Source organism: Gorilla gorilla, chromosome 5 (genome assembly GCF_029281585.2).
Source record: "Gorilla gorilla gorilla isolate KB3781 chromosome 5, NHGRI_mGorGor1-v2.1_pri, whole genome shotgun sequence".
NCBI classification, from domain to species: domain Eukaryota; kingdom Metazoa; phylum Chordata; class Mammalia; order Primates; family Hominidae; genus Gorilla; species Gorilla gorilla.
Window position 1 is genome coordinate 35,510,780 of NC_073229.2, and position 20,025 is coordinate 35,530,804.

The window sequence follows — 20,025 nt, forward strand, 5'->3', positions numbered from 1 at the left end:
TGTCTCCTACTAGGCTGTTAGGTTGCCCCAAGGGAGGGACCATGTCTTTTTTTGCTTGCACCACCCTAGCTCCTGGCCAAGTGCATGACCCATCGTAGGATATTCAAAAAAGACCCACTGAATAAAGAAAAGAGTGCTTCTGGATTTCACATTTGAATCTGGGTTCTAAAGTCACTCCATCTAGCAATTGCTCTGTGCCATATATAACTTCTCTTTTCCACCATTTATACGCCGCAGGAAACTCTTACATCATAGAAAAATAATGAGCTCAAAGCATCTAAATCTCTACTCCTCAATCGTCACCTTAGAAATGACAGAAGACGCATGCTGTGAGGATGCTAAGGTAAACAAAACAGTTTCTTAAAACCATATTACCAGCTGGGGGCAGTGGCTCACGGCTATAATCTCAACACTTTGGGAAGCCGAGGTGGGAGGATCACTTGAGGCCAGGAGTTCAAGACCAGCCTGGGCAACATAGCAAGACCTCATCTCTATTAAAAAAAAAGAAAAAAGGTGATACCATTTTTCCAGTCACCCACGCTTAGATTTGTTCAGTCGGCTCAGTCTCTTCTCTTTTCTACAATGTCCAAAAAATAAGCCTATTGATTCTTCCTTTGAAGCATCTCCTAAGTCTCTCTGTGTTTTATCATATCCCTGGCTCAGGGCCCTTACACCCTTCTCAATAATCTCACAGTACCCAGGCTCTTCTTGCTCCACTGCAAGACAGTCCTTATCAAGCCCTGCCTTCCTCAGGCCGTTCCTCAGCTCAAGGCCTTGCAGGGCTCCTCTTCTCCCATAAAATAAATCCCAAACTCCAAGTCTGTACCCTCCCACAACCCCTGCCTAATGGTTTTGAACTTAATTTTCTCTACTCTTCCATAAATCACCTTCTACACCAGCGGTCCCCAACCTTTTTGGCATCAGGGACTAGTTACATGGAAGACAACTTTTCCATGGACCGAGGTTGGGGAAAGGGAGAGTTTTGGGATGACTCAAGTGCATTACATTTATTGTGCACTTTATTTCTATTATTATATTGTAATAGACAATGACATAATGATACAGCTCACCATAATGTAGAATCAGTGGGAGCCCTGAGCTTGTTTTCCTACAACTAGACAGTTCCATCTGGGGGTGTTGGTAGACAGTGATAGATCATCAGGCTTCAGACTCTTATAAGGAACATGCAACCTAGATCTCTCGCATGTACAGTTCATAATAGGGTTTGTGTTCCTATGAGAATCTAATGCCACTGCTGATCTGACAGGAGGTGGAGCTCAGGCAGTAATGCAAGCGATGGGGAGCAGCTGTAGACACAGGTGAAGCTTCGCTTGCTGGCCCACTATTCACCTCCTGCTGTGCAGCCTGGTTCCTAACAGGCCACGGACCTGTACCAGTTTATGGTCTGGGGATTGGGGACCCCTGTTCTAGACTACACGAAACAGTTCTTTTGCAGTCTCCCAAATACATCTTAATTCTCTTCCATTGCTTCTCATCTGTTCATGCCAATCTGCCCACCCAAAATGTCCTTCTTACTTTCTCTCTGCTGGTCAAACTCTACCTCTCAAATGCACTTGAAATCAATCCTTCTCCCTGAAAACCTCTGTAGAAGACTCAGCTTCATTAAGTCTCATCTTCCACTGAACAACCAACAAGCTTACTGTGCTGTCTGTCCACTTAGCGATTACATGCTTTTCACTTCAATACATTCACACAATCAATGCACACAATATTTACTAAATACCTACCAGGTGACCACATCATTCTAGGCACTAGGGATACTTCAAAGGATTCCCTGTCCCTTGCAACTCATTTTCCAGGGTAGGAAATAGAAAACAACCTAATAACTATTAATATATAATCCTAACGTTTCCTATTGTTGAAACTGTTCTTTAATGTTCTATGATTTAATTTTTCCACAAATTTATATCTTGTTTCATACTACATTCTAAGTGTACAAAGAGAATAAACGACATCTGTGGCTTTCTTTGTAATTCTCACCAGCGTTTAAATTTACTTGATTCTCAACCCATCAACATTCATGTAGGTAAGAGTCCTTCATTATTTCACAACCCATCAACATTTACTTAGGTAAGAGTTCTAGCTTCTTATATAACCACATACAATTAATGACATCTTACTTTTATCCAGTGAAACCTGACAAAATCAATAATGCAACTATTCTTATCTTCGAATGACATTCCCAAAACATCTCATCTTTTTTTTCTTCCTTCCTTCCTTCTTTCTCTCCCTCCCTTTTTCTTTCTTTCCTTCTCTCTCTCTCTTTTTCTTGGAGACAGGGTCTCCCTATGTTGCCCAGGCTGCAGTGCAGTGGCTATTCAGAGGCATGATCACGGTGCACTACAGCTTGAAACTCCTGGGCTCAGGTGGATCCTCCTGCCTCAGCCTCTGGAGTAGCTGAGACTATAGGCATGTGCCACTGTACCCGACTTCTACACTTTTCCTTTCTTTTAAGAATTTAAGCCCCAAAGAAAATCAATCTGGAATTAAGGGAAATCAAAAAAATATTTTTAACTATTTAACTGAAAAACACTATGGTTAAAAGCAAACCACCTTCTTTATCAGATACTTTTGTTTTTTAAAATTTAAATATTTTGACTTATTTTAGGTTCAGGGGTACATGCACAGGTTTGTTATACAGGTAAACTCATGACTAAGGGGTTTGATGTATGGATTACTTCATTACCCGGGTAGTAAGCATAGTACTTGGCAGGTTTTTTTTTTTTTTTTTTTCCTGAGCCTCTCCCTCCTCCTCCCACAGGCCCCAGTGTCTGTTGTTCCCCTCTTTCTGTCCATCAGTTCCCATGATTTAGCTCTCACTTATTAGTGAGAACACACGGTATCTGGTTTTCTGTTCCTGCATTCGTTTTCTAAGAATGATGGCCGCCAGTTCCATCCATGTTCCTGCAAAGGACACGATCTTGCTGTTTCTCATGGCTGCATAGTATTCCATGGTGTACATGTACCACGTTTTCTTTATCCAGTCTATCATTGGACATTTAGGTTGATTCCATGTCTTTCCTATTGTGAACAGCACTGCAATGAATATACATGTGCATGTGTCTTTATGGTAGAACAACTTATATTTCTTTGGGTACATACCCAATAGTGAGATGGCTGGGTGAAATGATAGTTCTGTTTTTAGCTCTTTAAAAAAATGCTGCATTGCCTTCCACAATGATTGAATTAATTTACACTCTCACCAACAGTGTATAAGGGTTTCCTCTTCTTCGCAACTTTGCCAGAATCTGTTATTTTTTGACTTTTTAATAATAGCCATTCTGACTGGTGTGAGATGGTATCTCATTGTGGTTTTGATTTGCATTTCCCTAATCATTGGTGATAATGAACACTTTTTAATATGCTTTGTTGGCCACATGTATGTCTTCTTTTGAAGACACTTTTGCTTTTATCTTTTATATTGTTTAGTAAATAGAAAGGATATCAATGGGTACAATTATATCAGTTACCCTCAACAGCTAGCTGTTGCTTGGCGTAAAGCCACCAGCTCATAGCAAATGTGTAAAAGGCAGCTCTTCAGAAAAAGGACCATCTGATAACTTTTGTCTGTTTCTTCCAGGTACAATAAAGTATAAAAAGTAACATAACATCTGGTGCAGTGGCTCACGCCTATAATCCCAGCACTTTGGGAGGCTGAGGTGGGCGGATCACCTGAGGTCAGGGGTTCGAGACCAGCCTGGCCAACATGGTGAAACCTCATCTCTACTAAAAATACAAAAATTAGCCAGGTACGGTGGTGGGCACCTGTAATCCCAGCTACTTGGGAGGCAGAGGTAGGAGAATCGCTTGAACCTGGGAGATGGAGGTTGCAGTGAGCGGATATCATGCCATTGCACTCCAGCCTTGTACTCTAGCCTGGGCAAGAAGAGTGAAACTCCATCTCAGAAAAAAGAGTAATATAAGTATGATAAATCTTCCTATTTCAGTATCCAGACAGATGAGCAGGTAGCTCCTGGGGAAAATATAATTGACTCTCTTCTCTTTATTTAACATTAACAAGTGCGTGACTGCTGCGAGCCTTGCGCTGCAGGGCAGGTTTCCCTTTTCTCCTCTTGGGAGTCACCTTCCCCGGGTGTGGCCTGTGTTCTGCATCTCATTGCTAGTGAGAGCTGCAGTGTGTGTGTGAGTTACAGGAAGAGCTCTAGAGTCAGAATGCCACGGCTCTGATCCCATCGCCCAACTTACCAGCTAACTGACCATCTGGGTAAATCATTTAACCTCTCAGCCTGAGTTTCCTTCTGTGTAAAGGCAGTAGCAGTTGTGAGGATTAGAGGAATACAGGAACAGCAATTAGTACCTGGTACATGGTATAAATGGTCTATAGATGTAAGGTGCTGCTTTTTTTTTTTTTTTTTTTTTGAGATGGAGTCTTGCTCTGTTGCCCAGGCTGGAGTGCAGTGGCATGATCTCAGCTCACTGCAAGCTCCGCCTCCCAGGTTCACGCCATTCTCCTGCCTCAGTCCCCCGAGTAGCTGGGACTATAGGCACCCGCCACCACGCCCGGCTAATTTTTGTATTTTTAGTAGAGATGGGGTTTCACCTTGTTAGCCAGGATGGTCTTGATCTCCTGACCTCGTGATCCGCCCGCCTTGGCCTCCCAAAGTGCTGGGATTACAGGCATGAGCTACTGTGCCCGGCTTTTTTTTGAGACAGTCTTGCTCTGTCACCCAGGCTAGAGTGCAGTGGAGTGATCTCAGATCACTGCAACCTCTGCCTCCCGGGTTCAAGCAATTCTTCTGCCTCAACCTCCCGAGTAGCTGGGATTATAGGTGCCCACCACCGCACCTGGCTTATTTTTGTATTTTTAGTAGAGACGGGGTTTCACCATCTTGGCCAGGCTGGTCTTGAACTCCTGACCTCATGATCCACCCGCCTCGGCCTCCCAAAGTGCTGGGATTATAGGCGTGAGCCACCGCGTCCAGCCAGGTGTTGCCTTTATTAGTACTATTAATTATTATCATAACACAGGTGTTATTGGGAGACTGCAGAGAGACCTGGGTTCAAACTCTGTTTTTTTCACTTCCTAGATGGTTGATTAAGGCAGGATATTTAAACTGATTGCCTGACCTATAAGACAGGGATAATAGTTCCTATGGTATACTGCTGCTGGGATGTTAAATAAAAGACTGGACTATGGCAAGAACACAACCGAAGTCTTCAATAGCCTAGTGTCCTTATTATGGTAGTGGTGATTATTATTATTACCATTTCCTCCACTGTAGGGTCCAGCCCTACTGGGTCTGTGGATTTTTCTCCTCGTGTGTGGAGATGAGAGATCGTAGAAATAAAGACACAAGACAAAGAGACAGAAGAAAAGACAGCTGGGCCCGGGGGACCACTACCACCTAGACGCAGAGACCGGTAGTGGCCCCGAATGCCTGGCTGCACTGTTATTTATTGGATACAAGAAAAGGGGGCAGGGGAAAGAGTGTGAGCCATCACCAATGACAGGAAGGTCACACAAGTCATGTGTCCACTGGACAAGGGTCCCTTCCCTGTTTGGCAGCCAAGGCGGAGACAGAGAGAGGACAGCTTACACCATTATCTCTTCTATGTATTTCAAAGACTTTAAGTACTTTCACTAATCCTGTTACTGCTATCTAGAAGGCAGAGCCAGGCGTACAGGGTGGAACATGAAAGCAGACCAGGAGAGTGACCACTGAAGCACAGCATCACAGGGAGACGGTTAGGCCTCCGGATGGCTGCGGGCGGGCCTGACTCATGTCAGGCCTTCCACAAGAGGTGGTGGAGCAGAGTCTTCTCTAACTCCCCCGGGAAAAGGGAGACTCCCTTTCTCAGTCTGCTAAGTAACCAGTGCCTTCCCCAGGCACTGACGCTACTGCTAGACCAAGGCCCGCTAGGTAATGGGCGCCTTCTCAGGCACTGGCCTTACCACTAGACCAGGGAGCCCTCTAGTGGCCCTGTTTGGGCGTAACAGAGGGCTTACACTCTTGTCTTCTGGTCACTTCTCACCGTGTCCCTTCAGCTCCTATCTCTGTATGGCTGGTTTTTCCCAGGTGATAACTGTAGAACAAAGATTATTATAATATTGGAATAAAGAGTAATGCTACAAACTAATGATTAATGATATTCATATATAATCATATCTATAATCTATTTCTAGTATAACTATTCTTATTCTATATATTATCTTTATTATACTGGAACAGCTTGTGCCCTTGGTCTCTTGCCTTGGCACCTGGGTGGCTTGCCACCCACACTCCACCACTCTCCCCTTTGAGAGTTCTGATATAAGTATTTTAAAGTCATAAATCTTTTCTTTTAGTCAGGTTATTTTTTTTTTTTTTTTGAGACAAAGTCTCACTCTTGTCACCCAGGCCGGAGTGCAATGGCGCGATCTTGGCTTACTGTAACCATCGCCTCCTGGGTTCAAGCGATTCTCCTGCCTCAGCCTCCCAAGTAGCTGGGATTACAGGCGCCTGCCACCATGCGCTGCTATTTTTTCTTTTTTTTCTGTATTTTTAGTAGAGACAGGGTTTCACCATGTTGGCCAGGCTGGTCTGGAACTCCTGACCTCAGGCAATCCGCCTGCCTTGGCCTCCCAAAGTGCTGGGATTACAGGCCTGAGCCACCGCACCTGGCCTGAGTCAGGTCAGGTTCTTTCTGTCACCCAGGCTGGAGTGTGGTGGCATGATCGCAGCTCACTAAAGCCTTGATCTCTGGGGCTCAAGTGACCCTCCCTCCTTAGCCTCCCAAGTAGCTGGGATTATAGGCACCAGCTACCATGCCTGGCTAATTTTTTATTTTTTGTAGAGACAAGGTCTTGTTGTGTTGCTCAGGCTGGTCTTAAACTCCTGGGCTCAAGCGATCCTCCCAGTGACCTTATAGGCATGCACCACCACGCCTGGGTAATTTTTACTTTTTGTAGAGACAAGGTCTCACTATGTTGCCTGGGCTGGATTCAAACTCCTGGGCTTAAGTGATCCTCCCGCCTCAGCCTCCCCAAGTGCTAGGATTACAGGTGTGAGCCACTGCACCCAGCTATAAATCTTAAACTTTCACATTTAGTAGATTAATCAGCACTGAAGTTGTATTTAAATAGATTCAAAAGTATGAGAAATAAGAAAAAAATGCTTTTGTGTTAAAGAAATTATTCAAACTTTCTAAATTTCAATACATACCTGTCTAACCCTTGCAACTTGGCACCATTTTTATTGAAGGGTAAAGGGTTTGGGGGTAGGAGGGGTCTTTAACAGCTAACATTATCGTAAACATACTTAGGGTGGACAATATTTGTGAAAGGAAAAGCTAATTGGCAATATCACGTATGGAATTAAGAGTTCTCTTGTTGCTAGGTTTGTCCCCGACATGTCTCAAAAACCCCTCCCTCAAAGACCCACGGCCTTGGGGCCTTGACTCTGGGCTGCCCGCGCTGCAGTTCTTACCTCTCTTCTGCCCACTGGGTCACCTTCTGCTGTGCTGTCTGGCTGCTGTAGGCCAGGCGGTCGGGGCCGCTGCTCTGTGGCTGCCTGTCGGGGGAGAGCTGCTGGCGGAGTTGCTCCAGTTCCCGCTCATACATGAGCCGCTGCTCCTCTAGGGCACTTCTCTTTTCTTCTAGGTATTGTTTCTCCAGGACCTGAACCACATTTTGAACTGGGTCTAGCGAGCCAAGAGACAAGGCAAGGTGTCTTAGTGGCGGCTAAAACAAGCATTCACGCCAGGCACTGCAGCCTGTGGGGGGCTTCCTCTAGCAAGGAATCTAGCCAGTCAATATGCTTTTTGTGAGAGGCCTGAGGGGCCACATCAGGGAAATCCTCTCAAATTCCTTGTTACAGACATTGCAGATAAATGCCCTTTATAAGTATACATTCTCCACATCCTCTATGTTACTTTCTTCAATTTGATGAGCTCATCCTAACATTTAGATAAATCATTAACCTACTACCAGCAGATGGGGGAAGAGAGAGGAATGTGATCTTATCCACTGGGAAGAAAAACTTCACGAAATCTAGGACAATTCCAAACACAGAAGCACGTAAGATTTGATCTTTCTTTGTGGTAATTCATTTCTATGTCCACTTAATATCAGTTTTGGTATACGACAAAGATTTATGACTTTCACCACAAATCCTATTACTATTGAATTTCTCTAAGTGGGAGGAAACTTACAGATCACAGCACATGTTTGAAAATATTGCTTAAGGATATGGTCTGGCAATTTCTCAGACTAGTATCTAAAAGGACAATTCACTTGCAAAAATAATAAAAACCTGTTTCTAACATCTCACGTGTACAGACACAGAGCTCACCACCATGCACATGGGTGAAAAGGTATAGATGTACTAACAGATCTTGCTCCAGTGAGCTACCGTGATGGTTGTGGTATAGGTAAATCCTAATGGTCTGGGCAGGACATCAACTTGGTAATGACCAATGAGCTGGATACTGTGGAGAAAGATCAAGGCTCTGGGTCACATGTACAAAAGGAGAAAGTTACTGACATCACTAAGTGAGGACAGTGTAGGGAAGGAGAATGTTAGACAATCTCAATAGTAGAACAAGAAAATCATGATCACAGTTAATATTTCCCAGAACTATATTGGACTGAGAGATGCATTCTCAGACCAGCCTGGGACATGATTTTCTCCTTGTACATTCACACATTTGCCTGCTATTCAGTGCCATTTGTGCTGTATTCCCACACACCGGCACTCAGTTTAATTTCCAGAAAAGAAGCTGAAAATTAAAGTGACTCAGGAGGAATTTTTATATTACCTGATGATTGCTATTGACTGGTTTTTCCAAGATACCCTATCAACTTGTAAAATACACATGTAAATTGTAATAATTTTCCATATTAGCATTAAGAGAAAAAGATAGCATGTTAGCTTCAAAAAATAAAGTTAAATAATTCAAAACATAAAGAATCAATTTTTTTAAAATCACAAGAAAAGCTCAGTATAGATGAGTTATTTTAATAAAAATGACAACCACAATGGCAACAATAACTCTACTAGCTCCTGGCTACATCGCAAGTAGAGGTTCTATCTGCTTTGCATGCATCACTTCATGAAAGCTTTGCAACAAGCCTAAGTGTGGTTATCATCCCGATTTTAAAAATGAGGAAACTGGGGCTCAAAAAGGCTAAACAGCTGATCTACATCACGTAGCTACAAAGTGACAGGGTCAGGTTTTGAACTCAGATAACTAACTAATTGGCTGGGGTAGGACATTCACTTGGTAATAAACTGATGTGGTACTCTTACCCCCAATGTTTTGCTTACAATTAGTATTCTGTGAAAGAGTGATACTTTTGAAAAAGATACTGTTTTATTGATATAAAATTCTAAAATTCAGCATGTTTTCAAAGAAGCAAAATAGTTTTCTTTGTAGAGTCCTGACATGAGTCCCTAAAATATATCACTTTTTTTTTTTTTTTTGAGACGGAGTTTCGCTCTGTTGCCCGGGCTGGAGTGCAGTGGTGCGATCTCGGCTCACTGCAAGCTCCACCTCCCAGGTTCAAGCCATTCTCCTGCCTTGGCCTCCCCAGTAGCTGGGACTACAGGCGCCCACCACCACTCCAGGCTAATTTTTTGTATTTTTAGTAGAGATGGGGTTTCACCGTGTTAGCCAGGATGGTCTCAATCTCCTGACCTCATGACCTAAAATATATCACTTAAAAAGCTGATGGAAAATAAACTGGGGGCCAGGCGTGGTGGCTCACGCCTGTAATCCCAGCATTTCGGGAAGCTGAGGTGGGCGATCACTTGAGGTCAGGAGTTCGAGATCTGCCTGGCCAACGTGATGAGACCCTATCTCTACTAAAAACACAAAAACTAGTCAGGCGTGGTGGCATGTGCCTGTAGTCCCAGATACTTGGGAGGCTGAGGCAGGAGAATTGCTTGAACCCAGAGGCGGAGGTTGTAGAGAGCTGAGATCGTGCCACTGCACTCCAGCCTGGGCAACAGAGTGAGACTCCATCTCAAAAAAAGAAAGAAAAGAATATAAACTGGGGGAAAAAACCCAAACCAAAAAACAAACAAAAAATCTTATGCAAACATAGATCCTGGGTGGGTAAAACACTATCTATATAATAACAACCTATGTATTCCTAAGCATCAGAATTTCTGACAAACTCCTATAACTTCTAAAAAAAATAAGAAATATGGTAAAATTTTTTTGAGGGCATCTGAAGACATTTTAAATGTAAGCTCTAGAGAAGAAAAGTTCTTTCAGAATTAAAAAAATATATACACATATTTCTCAAACAGTATATAGGCTCTGGGTTTAAAAAAGAAAGGACAGGGTGCTACAGTACTTGCCATCCATTTAAATTTAGATGGAGCCCAACTGTCCTAACAGTGTTTATAAATCTTTTCCAGAGAAGCTGGAAAACACACCGTTTTATAAAACTGCATTATAGGGTTTTTGCTACGAGATACTGAATAAGATATATAATCCACATTTCCATTGTTAGTCAGTAGTGCAGAAACACACATGATCCCAAATGACTGAGGCAGAGGGGATCTCACCCCAAGGTTCCATGCTGACACAGGCCACGTGAGTGAGGCTATTTGAAACTGCACCAGCGGCTGTCATGACACAGCACTACCACTACTCACTAGGCGTGATGAGTGGCCACAAATTGAAGTGCAAATACAGAAGACAGAGCAACTCAATCCGTCCTTCCTCTGAGACTCCCACAGTAGAGTCTTGTAAGCCCCATTCCCGAACTCCCAGATCCGCCCTCACCACACACAGCTATGGTGGAGGTCTAGGGGCTGGGTTTTTGTTTCGCCTCTGATCCCTAACATTAGTCTGCAAACAGCTTTCTCACGGACAACTTTGATGACATTTTCTTTTCAAATCAATTAACCAGTTTCAAGTCTTTACTCCACACACAGCATATTTTAAAACAGACCATCCAAATCAGCAAGTCAATCTGACTCTATGATGTGGCCCAGGACAGAAGCCAAAGATTATTCAGCCCTTTCTCAAAATACCAACCAAATATCAAGAGATTGTCCACAGGTTTATTTTTTCTATCATTTTCCTTCTCTTGAATGAACTGTTTTAAATAGTGAGCCAGGTGCCCAAAGCCAAGATCTCAAAGAAGTAAGTATTTTAGGAAAAAAGAAAGGACCACGTTTACTTTGGGCATAGCACTTTCTCGTCCTCATCAGTTTCTTCTTTACTTAGTAGGTAACTATGCAATGAGCTCAAACCGACCCATCATCCCAAGAATGGAAAAGAAAAATGGCGGTGGTAGTGGTGCTGGTAGCGGGGTATTTATATAAGAAAGAGAATTAGAATTAATTAACACCAAAATGTCTAAAAAACTGAATTGAGGGGAAATAGATCTTTGGAGAAAAAAAGAACTATCTGATCCTAGATGGCACAAACTGGCACTATGCATGACCCTTTGTCAGCCCCTTAATTGTTCTTTATTTTTAAAATGTTTTGTAGAGATGAAGCCTCACTATGTTGCCCAGGCTGGTCTCGAACTCCTGGCCTCAAGCAATCCTCCCACTTTGGCTTCCCAAAGAGCTGGGATTACAGGAGAGAACCATTGCGCTTGGCAAAGTTGCACTTTCTTTAGAGCTGCCATTGACACTGAAAAAAGAGATGATTCTTATTTTGTCTGATTCCTATTTCAAACCCTTGGGAAGAAGGCATTATTGTCCACAAATACTAGGTTTCTTTCTACTTTTAATTCAAATGAATTGGGTTTTAGATCAGTATTTACTCTAGAAACTGAAAAATACATTAATCTTACCTATTACTGGGATACTGTAGGTGAATATATATCTGGAAATACTACTGACCTGAACTGCTCTGCTGTCAACAGCAACAAAGCCATCAATAACAGCAGTAATAACCAATAATACTTTTCAGTGCTGTTGCACACATACAGAATAGCTGCTGTTAGAGTTTAACCAAAATCTGGGAGGCAAATGGAATTGGGACATGTGTGTGTGTGTGTGTGTGTGTGTGTGTGTGTGTGTGTGTGTGTGTGTGTGTGTGTGTGTGTGTGTGTGTGTTGGGGGTGGGGTGTTCATAATTGAAAAGGAACATTCCTCAATGAAGAATACAGAACACCTTCATCAGCCAGAAAACTCCAGCTTCTTCCCAATCATGTTAGTTAGATTTTTGCCAAAGCATGGAGCATGAGCATCAATCAGCAGCACTGCTAAAAACCAGCCAAGCTCCCTCATGCCAATGCCAATCAGTTAAAAACCTTTATCCCAGTGTTTGTGGAGGAGCTTCGTCTGAAACCACATGAGAGGAAAGAGGATCTTCAAATAAGACCACCAAGGGGATGACCACCAGGCAGACAGGCTTATTATCGGGAAGCCACCTAGCAGTAGAGGGGAATCACAGTGAACACCGTCCAGCCACCAGCACATCAGCACTTGCATCAGAGACTGTGTGTATGCCCCAAAGGGAAGCTCCACTGGAACTGGGTAAAGGATGGGGTAGGGGGAAACATGACTTCTTTTTTTTTTTTTTTTTTTTTTGTGATGAAGTCTTGCTCTGTCACCCAGGTTGAAGTGCAATGGTGCGATCTCAGCTCTAACTGCGGCCTCCACCTCCCAGGTTCAGGTGGTGCTCCTGTCTCAGCCTCCTGAATAGCTGAGACTACAGGCACTCATCACTACACCTGGCTAAATTTTTGTATTTTTAAGACAGACTGGGATTCACCATGTTGGCTAGGGTGATCTCGAACTCCTGACCTCAAGTGATCCGTCCACCTCAGCCTCCCAAAGTGCTGAGATTACAAGCATGAGCCACTGCACCCAGCCATAAATATGACTTCAATATGGACAAAATCAACACTGGAGAGCAAGGCCTGATCTGGGATACAAAAGAATAACTCATGTTAACACTGTGCACCAGGCCACTGATGACTCCAATTGGTTTGGCTGAGAGGATCAGAGGAATTAACAAATGCTTACTAAATACTCATTGATTATTGAAGGAGTTAATTTATATATAAGAAGGTAGTAATTGATTAAAATAAGGAACCTGTGATCTCGGAGGGCTAAATGATTAAACTGATACCACCTGTAAACTCTGCAGAGTTAGCGACTAGAGATGTCTAGATTCTGTAACGTCCACTGAAGCAATGAGTTGTCTCCAATGGGAGTTCCTCCACCTGGAGTTTGGAGTCTACATCCTCCTGAACACCCTATATCCACTCAGGCTTCCAAAAGATCACTCACAGCAGACTTGTTGCTCAGTTAGGTTGTTAAATAACCCATTAATGTGATTCTGATGTCTGAACGTCACTTCGAAATGTCTCTGGGATTCCTCCCAATTGGTGGGGAAGTAGCAGAGTGGAATGAATCTTGATTCCTAGCTATGGTCCACCCTGCACTGCAGGGCCAAAAGCCCCAGTGGCTAATCTTAACACTCTACTCTTACTGTTTAAAGATAGAAATTGCCAAACTTTCTCATAAAGTTGTTTTTTCCTACTTTTTTCTTCATGGTTCTATACTTTTTTTTTTTTTTTTTTGGAGACAGAGTTTCGCTCTTATTGCCCAGGCTGGAGTGCAATGGCACCATCTCGGATCACTGCAACCTCCACCTCCCGGGTTCAAGCGATTCTCCTGCCTCAGCTTCCTGGGTAGCTGGGATTACAGGCACCTGCCACCATGCCTGGCTAAATTTTTATTTTTTAATTTTTAGTAAAGGCGGGGTTTCACCATGTTGGCCAGGCTGGTCTTGCAGGTGAGCCACCTGCCTCAGCCTCCCAAAGTGCTGGGATTACAGGCATTAGCCACCGTGCCTGGCCTCTATACTCTTTATATAAATACATTACACTTGTTTTTCACAGTCTGGCTGGCTGGCTTTCTCTCTCTCTCTCTCCCCGCCCCCCACTTCCCCCTCCCTGCCTTCCTCCCTCTCTTTTTCCTTCCTTCCTTCCTTTCTTTCCTTTCTTTTTTTGAAACAGACTCTCGCTCTGTTGCTCAGCCTGGAGTGTAGTCGTGTGATCTTGGCTCACTGCAACCTCCGCCTCTCAGGTTCAAGTGATTCTCGTGCTCCGGCCTCCCGAGTAACTAGGATTTCAGGCATGCACCACCACACCTGGCTAATTTTTGTATTTTTAGTAGAGACAGGGTTTCACCACGTTAGCCAGGCTGGTCTCGAACTCCTGGCCTCAAGTAATCTGCCTGCCTCAGCCTCCCAAAGTGCTGGGATTACAGGTGCAAACCACCATGCCTGGCTAATTTCTGTATTTTTAGTAGAGATGGGGTTTCACTATGTTGCCCAGGCTGGTCTCCAAGTCCTGGCCTCAAGCTATCTTCCCGTCTCGGCCTCCCAAAGTGCTGGGATTATAGATGTGAGCCACCATGCCTGGCGTTTAATTTAAATTTCTTTTTTTTTTTTTTGATAAGGAGTCTCATTCTGTCGCCCAGGCTGGAGTGCAGTGATGCGATCTTGGCTCAACCTCTGCCTCCTGGGTTCAAGCAATTCTCCTGCCTCAGCCTTCCGAGTAGCTGGGATTACAGCCATGTGCCATCATGCCTGGCTAACTTTTGTATTTTTTGGAGATATGGGGTTTTGCCATGCTGGTCAGGCTAGTCTCAAACTCCTGACCTCAGGTGATCTGCCCACCTGGGCCTCCCAAAGTGCTGCGATTTACAGGCATGAGCCACCACACCTGGCCCTATATTTCATTTTTATAATTAAAAAAAGAGGCCCCCTAGGCAAAAACTTCATAAACAGAAATCAATGAAAAGGCCGAAAGCTTTATTCCTGCAACAGAATCCCCAATTTGATATGCTAGAGATCTGATAATTCTCTCACCATGTGCTTGCCTTGGCAGCACATATGCCACAATTCTCTATGCTCAAATTCTTCCCAGATAGGCTCAAAGAGTAAAGTGAGAAAGCCAATGTTTAAGGGAAGAGCTCAACTGTGAAAAACAAAATGCTCGGCTGGGCGTGGTGGCTCATGCCTGTAATCCCAGCACTTTGGGAGGCCAAGACAGGCGGATCACGAGGTCGGGAGATTGAGACCATCCTGGCTTAACACGGTGAAATCCCGTCTCTACTAAAAATACAAAAAAATTAGCCAGGTGTGGTGGCGGGCGCCTGTGGTCCCAGCTACTTGGGAGGCTGAGGCAGGAGAACGGCGTGAACCTGGGAGGTGGAGCTTGCAGCGAACCGAGATGGTGCCACTGCACTCCAGCCTGGGCGACAGAGAGAGACTCCGTCTCAAAAAAAAAAAAACAAACAACAAAAAAAAACACCAAAATGCTCTTCAAGCCCCCTGTCAGGTAGAGGCTGCCTGTCTTAGGGCCCTCAGGGCACTGGAGGTCCACCCTCGTTCAAGTTAGGGAACCTCAGGTGCCCCAAGATCAGACGAATGAGAAGGAGAGGTTGGACTGAGCCTACAAACTACCTTTCTCAGGTACCCCTAAACAGCCTCAGTTTTATCCTCATAAAATCATTCTAGTCCCAGAAATGTCATCTTGTGGTTGGTAACAGGTGAACATTGCTTCTGGCTTCTAAGTCCCAGTCATTAAATCTAGCAATTAAGACACTGGGAGATGGGAAAAGAAAGGGCAGATTTATAAAACAGCAAAAAAGGAAAGAATTTGGTGTCTATTTTATTTAATGCAGGCAGGTGTGTATAGGCACAGAATAAGAAAGAAAAGGTAAAGGAACACGGACTTTTAGATGTGAAACTTGGTATAAGTCAAATAAAGAGGCTATAAAGCATTTCATTTTCACTATCATTTTTGTAAAAGTGATCTGGGCTTATTAAATAAATATCTTTGGGGTAAAATTTCCAATTGAGTTTATACTAAAATGCTGTGACTTTTATCTTTCCATAGATTATATTTGAAATTCCTGAATTTATATTCTCTTGGGGATTTTCACATTCTCAAGGATTCAGATATGACAGGCTCGATGATGAGAAATTTGGTAAGGAATTTTGTCAAAATCATTCAGTACTCTAGACCTGTAGAAATGTCACCACAATTAGCTTGGGAATAAGAGGTCTCAAAAACGGGACCATCCATATCCTCGTTGTAACTGAGGGAGAAGACCATCTCCCCCACATCTTGTCATTAGTTATTCACTGATGGCCTTTTAAAGAAATGAGCAGTTTTATGTGTTTAAAATGTGGAATGCGGAATGACACCTGATGCATGCTTATCCCTCACTGAATGGTGAGGTGAGGAAATGCCCAAGGCGCTGGAACACAGAGTGAGGGTCTTACCATTACTATTCAGGGTTTTCATGATAACTTCCATCTGTGCAAATTCATAGTTATAGTCTGGTTCAGAGGAAGCCTCACTGGCTGCATCCAGGTCATGCTCTGGCGGGCCCGTTTCTTTTTCAAAGTCTTTCAACCAATCTCGACGTTTCCTCTTAGGTAAGTTTATTCTGTGGGGTTTTTCACCATTAGAGAAAATCAACTTGTTTTACACTTAGATAACAGAAAAAATGTATACGAAAATATATTACAGAACACAAAGATGTTACCTAAAAAAGTGATTATTTCCCCATAGGATTCGGTCACCATGCCACAGCTGGGTGGTACTGCACACAAGGGTGCCGTTCACACAGGACCTGGGAGAACACGAGGGAAAATACCAGGTAAATGGGAAGGAGCACAAGACCCTGCCCTGGTAGCCAAAGAGATAACTAGGGGAGCTTTCTCTTAATAAATGCATTCCAACTAACACTTAAAGAAGGAAGAGCAGAATGTGTAACCACTATGAAAACACACAGTCTAAGCCATGAGGACCAAGGGCTGCCAACACCTCTCAGAGAATGACAACCTGACATGATGCACTCCTGATGGAGACAGAAAGCACCACCCATGGCTATTCTTATCAAAATTTGAGCTGAACCTGATCAAGCTTCCACATTTAAATGCCAATTTAGGAAATACAGAGAACAATGGAGGATGTGAAATGATGCCATGGGATGCAATGAGCAAAATCCTGACTGTGGGAACCTCTAGGATCAACAATGAGGTGACTTCAACAAATAAAATGCAAGGAAGAAGAGAGAAAGGCAGAGAGAGACAGGGATAAACAGACACACACACACACACACAGAAGAGAGGAAGAGGAAACCCATTTGTTAAAAGAGATCTAAGAGGAATACTATAAAACAATGGTAGGATCTTATCTGGATCCTAATTTCAAGAAACAACTGAAAAAGAAAACTGATGAGACAACTGGGGAAATGTGAACACTGACTGGCTATATGAAGATTAGTAACGAATTATTATTAATTATTTTAGGTATGATGATATTGAAACTATATTTAAGAATCTTCATCTTTCAGAGAGACATAGTGAGATATTTATAGATACAATGTTATAAAATCTGGAATCTACTTTAAAATAATTTTTTTTTCTGGGCATGGTGGTGGGCGCCTGTAATCCCAGCTACTTGGGAGGCTGAGGCAGGAGGTTTGCTTGAACCTGGAAGGCAGAGGTTGCAGTGAGCCGAGATCTTGCCACTGTACTCCAGCCCGGGCAACAGAGTGAGACTCTGTCTCAAAATAAATAAAAAATAAATAAATAAATAAAATAATTTTTTTTTCTTTTTGAGACACGGTCTTACTCTGGTTGTCCAGGCTGGAGTGCAATGGAGCAACTACGACTCACTACAGCCTCAACCTCGTGGGCTCAAGTGATCCTCCCACCTCAGCCTCCCGAGTAGCAGAGACTACAGGTGTGCACCACTATACCAGCTCATTTTTTGTATTTTTTTGTAGAGTAGGGGGTTTTGCCATGTTGCTCAGGCTGGTCTTGAACTCCTGGACTCAGGCAATATGCCCCCCTTGGCCTCCCAAAGTGCTGGGATTACAGGTGTGAGCCACTGTTCCTGGCCTGCTTTAGGAAGGAGGAGGAGATATCGAAGGCATATAAATAACAAAATTGTCTATGAGATGCTCATTTTTAAAACTGGAGGATGGGTCCATGGGGTTTCATTATATTATTCTCTCTACATTTTTTTTTTTTTTTTGAGACAGGGTCTCGCTCTGTAACCTAGGCTAGGCTACAGTGCAGTGATATGACCATGGCTCACTGTAGCCTCGACCTCTTGAGCTTGAGTGATCCTCCCACCTCAGCCTTGTAAGTAGCTGGGACTAGAGGAATTGAACACCATGCCCGGCTAATGTTTTTATTTATTTTCTGTAGCAATGGTGTCTCACTATACTGCCCAGGTTAGTCTTTAACTCCTGGGCTCAAGCAATACTCCTGCCTCAGCCTCCCAAAGTGCTGGGATTACAGGTGTGAGCCACCCCGCCTAGCCAATTTTCTGGTATTTAAAAACAAAACAAAACACTGGAGGTGGACAAGATAACTAAATAGTTAATTGAGGGTTAATTTGCCAAAGGACTGTCAGGTAAAGTTTGAAGAAAGAAATGAAATGTCATTTTGAGTTTTAATTTTCCAATAAGTTACTCTTTTCACTTACTCTCATAATTGGACTCCTGATCTTTACAGGGTTCTAAAGCTCAGAGTTATGGATTAAGTGGAACTAGAACTCGCATACAAAAATAGTCACTCCTTCACAGTAATCACTCTCTACAATCAGAAAGCAAGGCCCCCCTGAGGACCCCCATGTATCCTTAACTTTAATATAGCTGAAAGCAAACAGAAAGAGGCAGCCTTCTCCTTCTGAAAATAAGGCACACAAGACACGTGAAGTCGCCATTTACTTTTCTTACCTTGCATTTTCTTTTGGAGTGAGAGTGACGTCTCCATCAGATGCAATGTCAATCTCACAGTGCTGAGGCTGAATTCCTATGCCAAAAAGCTGGATATCTTGAGAGGTATCTGCACCCACCCTGGTGTGATCCTAGTAAAAGATTATTAAGGAAAGAAAAACCCACATTTATGAGTAACTCAACAAAAATGTATCACAATCAATTTGAATAACGCAGCAGCATATGCACAAAAATATTAAACTAATCCTGCCAGAGATGTTAAATATCTTAAGCATTAAAAGTAAAACGCTTGCCCTTAATACACCAAATTAAAAAAAAAATGTTTAAACACTACCAAAAAAAATCCCCAATCGACAATGATTAGTTATTGTTTTTAACACAGGAAATTGGACTTGACAGTAGAATACTTTGAGTTTCAATTGTGACTTGACCACGGGGAAGCCATTTCACTCTCTGAGCCTCAGTTTCTTTGTTGGCAAAACCAGGATAATATTATCTATTTCACCTATTTAGATTTCTTTTAGGATCATCTGAGTTAACAGTGAAAGTGTTTTGAGAACAGTTACATAAATTTAAGAACCATTAAAAAGCAGTTTCATTGACAGTAATATTTTAAAATATTCAACTTTGAAAATGCTAAAAATTTTGAATTTCCAATACTGATATTACATACAGTATTAATGCCCGTGGGTCATACCATGTACAAACGTGTGATTTTTTTTTTTTTTTTTTGACATGATGTCTCACTCTGTCACCCAGGCTGGAGTGCAGTGGTGCAATCTCAGCTCATTGCAACCTCTGCCTCCTGGGTTCAAGCCATTCTCTTGCCTCACCCTCCTGAGTAGTTGGGATTACAGGTATGCGCCACCACGTCTGGCTAATTTTTTTTAGTACAGATGGGGGTTTTACCATGTTCGCCAGCCTGGTCTTGAACTCCTGGCCTCAAGTGATCCGCCCGCCTCGGCCTCCCAAAGTTCTGGGATTACTGGCGTGAGACTGAGAACATTTTAAACTACAAATATAAACATACAACCCTTAGCCCTCAGGGCTATAATATCATTACATGTCTCATAGACTCCGGAAAACTCCACCAATACATGCGTGATAAAATGAGAGAGCAGAGCCAAACAACATGTTCGTGTTTATATTAAAGTAGTTTTGACCTCACAGGCCTCATGAAAAGTTCTCAGAGACCCCAGATCACACTTTTAGAACTGCCTGCTTACACTGCAAAGTGAGAAACAGGACATCTGATTGACACTGATAGCGTCCAATACAGTAAACACACCGCACCTGGCCTCATGTGATTTTAAGT

At 43.0% G+C, this 20,025-nt stretch overlaps 1 protein-coding gene across 8 annotated transcripts in view; it reads right to left on the reverse strand.

Moving 5' to 3' along the window:
- Window positions 1-20,025, reverse strand: part of KIF13A (kinesin family member 13A) — a 228,120-nt gene that overhangs the window by 50,175 nt on the left and 157,920 nt on the right. For all 8 annotated transcript variants that reach the window (XR_008680762.2, XM_019029938.4, XM_055390677.2 and 5 more), the window contains exons 14-17: window positions 18,711-18,841; window positions 16,503-16,589; window positions 16,237-16,403; window positions 7,449-7,662 (exon numbers count right to left, since the gene is read on the reverse strand). Coding sequence is in view for 7 of the 8 variants with exons in the window: in XM_019029938.4 (XP_018885483.2) it covers window positions 7,449-7,662; window positions 16,237-16,403; window positions 16,503-16,589; window positions 18,711-18,841 (599 nt within the window). In the remaining variant the exon portion in view is untranslated. The remainder of the gene's footprint in view (window positions 1-7,448; window positions 7,663-16,236; window positions 16,404-16,502; window positions 16,590-18,710; window positions 18,842-20,025) is intronic.